General features: G+C 33.5%; 1 protein-coding gene across 1 annotated transcript; it reads right to left on the reverse strand.

Annotated features, from left to right (window-relative positions):
- Positions 1-518: 518 nt before the first annotated feature.
- Positions 519-2,480, reverse strand: LOC126657757 (3-ketoacyl-CoA synthase 4-like). Its single transcript, XM_050352522.2, has one exon. The coding sequence runs from the start codon at positions 2,363-2,365 to the stop codon at positions 1,010-1,012; it is 1,356 nt and encodes a 451-aa protein (XP_050208479.1). The 5' UTR covers positions 2,366-2,480; the 3' UTR covers positions 519-1,009.
- Between the last annotated feature and the right edge of the window lie 2,174 nt (positions 2,481-4,654).

Genomic DNA, 4,654 nt, shown 5'->3' on the forward strand with positions numbered 1-4,654 from the left:
TCAAAGAAGTCAATAAAACTATATGGTCCCCACTTTTGTTTTTCTCAATGATTTCACCCCCCACTTTTATTTTTGTCAACAATTTCGTCCCTAAGATCGTCCCTCAGATTTGGTAATTACCCATAAGTCCTTTGACTTCGTTGACTAACACTAAAAATGGATGGAGGGACTAAAATATTGACGGAGCAAAAATAAAGGGTCACATAGTTTAATTTTGCAAACAGAAGGAACTAAAGTGTGAATTATGTCAAATATGAGCTTCATAGTAATTTGCTCTTATTTAATTTACTTTACTTAAAAATATACTATCATTTAATATTATATTAATGATAAATATAAAAAAAATTAAATTGACTCCTATTTAAATTGAATAAATCAAGCAATATGTAAAAAAAGAACTATTCTCACTGTAATTGTCATTCCTTTCATTCTCATTTTCATTTTCATTTTCATTGCTTTTTCATTCCCATCATGAACCAGATACAAATGAGATTACACTATTAGAAGAGACTTCTTGATTAATTGAAACCTTAATATGTTTTTATTGACAAAAAAATAAAGTAAAGGTATACATTAATTCATAGCTCAAAGTAAGCCTAATTGCTGTACTTGAACAAGAAGCACACTGAACATAATAAGTGTCCTAATTAATCACACCAATACATAACATAATTTAAGTGTCTTAATCACACAAATACATAACATAATAACAAGCAAACAACTATGCTCCATAATCCAAGTGAATCTCACAAACTTAACAACTGCCATAATTTGCTATTCCACCCTTGAAATTATATAAAAATTATTTCTTTTCCCTTAAATTTAAAAAAAAATAATGTTTTTTCAGACTTTAAGATATGAGATAACTGAAATTCAATTAAAATTGGAATTTTAGTTAAATGGATCATAATGTTAGGGAGAAACAACGTTTTGTTTTTGAAAATTTTGGAGAAAATAATGATAATTTTGATATAAACTTAAGGGTGATAGTAATTAATCCAATTATTAATTAAGTCTCTAGATGAACCGGATACTTATCTATACAGTCACTCCATGCACAATTAAGCGCCGGCTTGATGTCTCGAAGTGCCACCCATACGGCACTGTTACATTTGAAGCCGCCACCGAGGCCGATCTGCCACACACGGTTGCCCTTTCGCATCTTCTTCTTCGATTCGATATACCCTAACTCGTACCAGATCGAACTCGAGGAAGTATTTCCGAATCGATGAAGAGTCATCCTCGACGCCTCCACTTCTTCCGGTGAAAGCTTCAAATTCTTCTCTAGCTCGTCAATTATAGCTCTTCCTCCGGCGTGTATACAGAAATGGTCGAATGCGGACCTGAAATCCGGCACGTAGGGCTTCACCTTCTCGTTAAACAGCTTGTTAACAATAAGAGTTGCTAAATAGAGAAGCTGCTCGCTAATAGGTAACACCAAAGGACCCAACTTAGTCATATTAATTTTCAAAGCCTTACCAGAAATAGGGCTAACATCTCTTGTTAATAAAACCCCAACGTTGCCTTCACCGTCTTGCTGTTGCCGGAGAGCGTTAAACGCCTTGGTATCGGCGCCTAAATGCGTCCGAACGACATGAAGAAGCTTATACTTGGCGCGTCGTTTATCGCTTGATTTATTAGAAAGAAGCATTGCTGCTCCTCCAACCCTAAATATACAGTTAGAAATCAACATGGATTTCTCATTTCCTTTGTACCAATTTAGGGTTATGATCTCTGTGCTAACCACAACTGCATTGCAGTTCCGGTAAACTTGCAGCAAATCTTTCGCAAGCCCGACGGCTATAACTCCGGCGCTACAGCCCATACCACCCAAGTTAAAACTTACAATATCGGTCCTTAACTTGTACTTATTCACGATCATAGCAGAAAGGGACGGAGCAGGGTTAAACAAAGCACAGTTGACAACAAGAATATCAATATCTTTAGGGTTTAATTTAGTATTAGCAAACAGATTATCTAAAGCACCAAACATAACCATTTCAGCTTCTTCTCTGGCTAGGGCAATCGTCGGCCGGGGAGGAATATGACGGACGGCTTCCGGAAGATACGCTTCGTCTCCTACCCCGGAACGTTTCGAAATCTTTTCCTGGAAATCGAGTGAAGATTCGTCGAAAACTCCGAATTGCCGGGAGTGCTCCATGAACATTGTTTTCGAAGCTTTGTGGTTATCAGGAGCTCGATAACAAGAGAAATCAATCAAGTAGACCGGTCTTGGTCTGATCAGAAAATAAATGATGAGGCTGAAAATGAGACAAATAGAGCCGAAAGCGACGACGATGAGATTATTCTGTAGGCAGCTCCCCAGACGAGTTAAATCGTCAAGATTCATCTTCAAAGCTTCCATAAATGCAACTATAATTAAAGGAATAGAAGGGTTAAAAGATTTGAGATTAGATAATGGTAGAGAAGTTTAAGATGTTTGCTATAAATGCTCTGAGAGATATTTGGTACATTTGGTTTTGAAATTACTTGTATTTATAGGGAAAAAAATTGTTTCATCAAATCAAAGCATAAAATTTTCATTTATTTTAAATTAATTAAAGACTTATCAACTTGTTTCAAAAAAAAATAAAAAATAAAAATTATTTATTTATTTTGAAAATCAAATTAATAGATAGTTTTTCATAATTATTATAGAATTTATGGCTTACAATTTGTTTGTTGGGCAGCGCTATTTGGCCAACCCTACGAATTGATAGTGTCCTAGAAACATAATTTCTCAACTTAAATATATGGTTACAGTTATCAATTTCATTCCTATAATATAATTATAACTTTAAAAAATTCATTATTACTACCATTTCATTTTCTTAAGAAAATATACTTATTATTTCAATTTTGAAATATACTTTAATACAAATAAACTTTATGCTTTAAGAAAAATAATTTTATGGTTCCCCAAAATTGATCAATAATAATATAAAATTATTTTTTGGTAATTATAGTAAAACATTAAAATAAAATGAATAAAAAATTAGAATATAGATTGAAAATAGAAAAATGATAATACATTTTTAAAAAATTAAATTATTTCATTAGTTAAGAATGAAAAAAGACAAACTGATATAAAAATTCATAAAATTTAATTTAAATTTGATTCTCACAAGTGTCCCAAGAATGTTCTCTTATTGATTTATGAAAAAAAAAATTGGAACCTCCCTAATCCCATGGACAATAATACGTAAGAAGTTTGGAAATTCATCAGAGATAATAACAGATTATATAGCAATTGCTCAGACCTGGATTGAGTTTAGAGATCATCACAGTCAAGTCTCTTGGCATAAATTTAACCAGGGGTAATTAGGAACTCTATCCCTATATTTAATTTCATGCTCTAGTTGGTTATGAAAAGGAGGGTTAAGAACCAAAAATATATTGCACCAATGGGGAGTGAATATTCCTAATAACAATTGTGTATTTTGGTCCTCTGATATTCAAACAATTGATCATTTCTTTTATCAGTGCAACTTTGTTAGGAAAATCTATGAAATCCTTTTGCCAATGTGCAAATGCCCTATCAATTTAAGAATTTGGAGAAGAATGATAAGTTGGTTTGTGGAAAGAGTTGTGGGAAAAAATATTGCAGCTACTATACGAAGAATATTTTTCACAGCAACCGTATATTATATATGATGAAGCTCTGGGACCTGAAAACAGATAGCACGATCAGAAAAACGCCGGATAGGGTTTTCGGGTGTTCACTCTGATAATCAAGTATTTGGTGAATAAGAAGAAAAGTAAGGAAAGAAAAAGGAGTAACTTAGGATTTAAGGATAAACTGGTTTATATAGTGTACTTTTTCTTCTTCGGCTCTTACTTTCATGGTAAGGTTTCCTAGCACCAAACCTGTGGGCAAAGACCAGATTACTCTTATTGAGCAACTAGGGAGTAAACCAGACCTATAACCGATTCTGCCCAGTAGAACCGTCCATAGGTCCGTTTCACTTTTCACTTCATAAATCGGGTCTTTAAAAAGACCCAAGGTGAGTTTGACCGAGCCATTCACCCCAAAACACCCAAATATTTCACTTCTCTTCCCCAAACCATAAATCTACCTAAATCCTTGCTAATTGGAGTTTCTAACCCCAAAACCTAAGCTAATCTAGTATGATTTCACTATCTCCAAATGTCATCTTCTTTCTTAGAGCTTCATCATCCACCATTGTTGACTCGTGAATTCTTCATCCTTTGAGTTTGGAAATCTTCATGGGTAAGTGTCCTATGGTTTATTTGAGTTAATTTAATGAGTTGATGGTTTAATTGGTGGATTATTGAGATTGTGCTTGGTTAGGGTTTATGCTTAATGTAGAGAAATGGGGGTTTTGCATGAATTGTGTAGGTTATGGGTTGTAATCTTTAATTGACACTCAATTTCCTTGTTTGATGCTAAATGCATGTTTGAATTGTTGATTGGAACCTTGGATTGCATGAATATGCTTATGGCTTGACTAATTATTGCAATGGTTGGTTGAATTGAGTTAGTAGCTAGTGATTGCATAATTCTTATATGCTTAGTTGTTAATATTGAATTCATTGGTTTAATTGAGGGATGATTATGTATGTTTAGGGTTTATGGTATTGTGTTAAGATTTAGGGGATACGAGATATGTGTTTAATTATGAATTGTAACTTT

This window comes from Mercurialis annua, linkage group LG7 (genome assembly GCF_937616625.2).
Source record: "Mercurialis annua linkage group LG7, ddMerAnnu1.2, whole genome shotgun sequence".
In the NCBI taxonomy this organism is placed as follows: Eukaryota; Viridiplantae; Streptophyta; class Magnoliopsida; order Malpighiales; family Euphorbiaceae; genus Mercurialis; species Mercurialis annua.

Coding starts and splice junctions, on each gene's coding strand:
- LOC126657757 (XM_050352522.2), bottom strand. CDS start 2,365: ATGGAAGCTTTGAAGATGAATCTTGACGATTTAACTCGTCTGGGGAGC.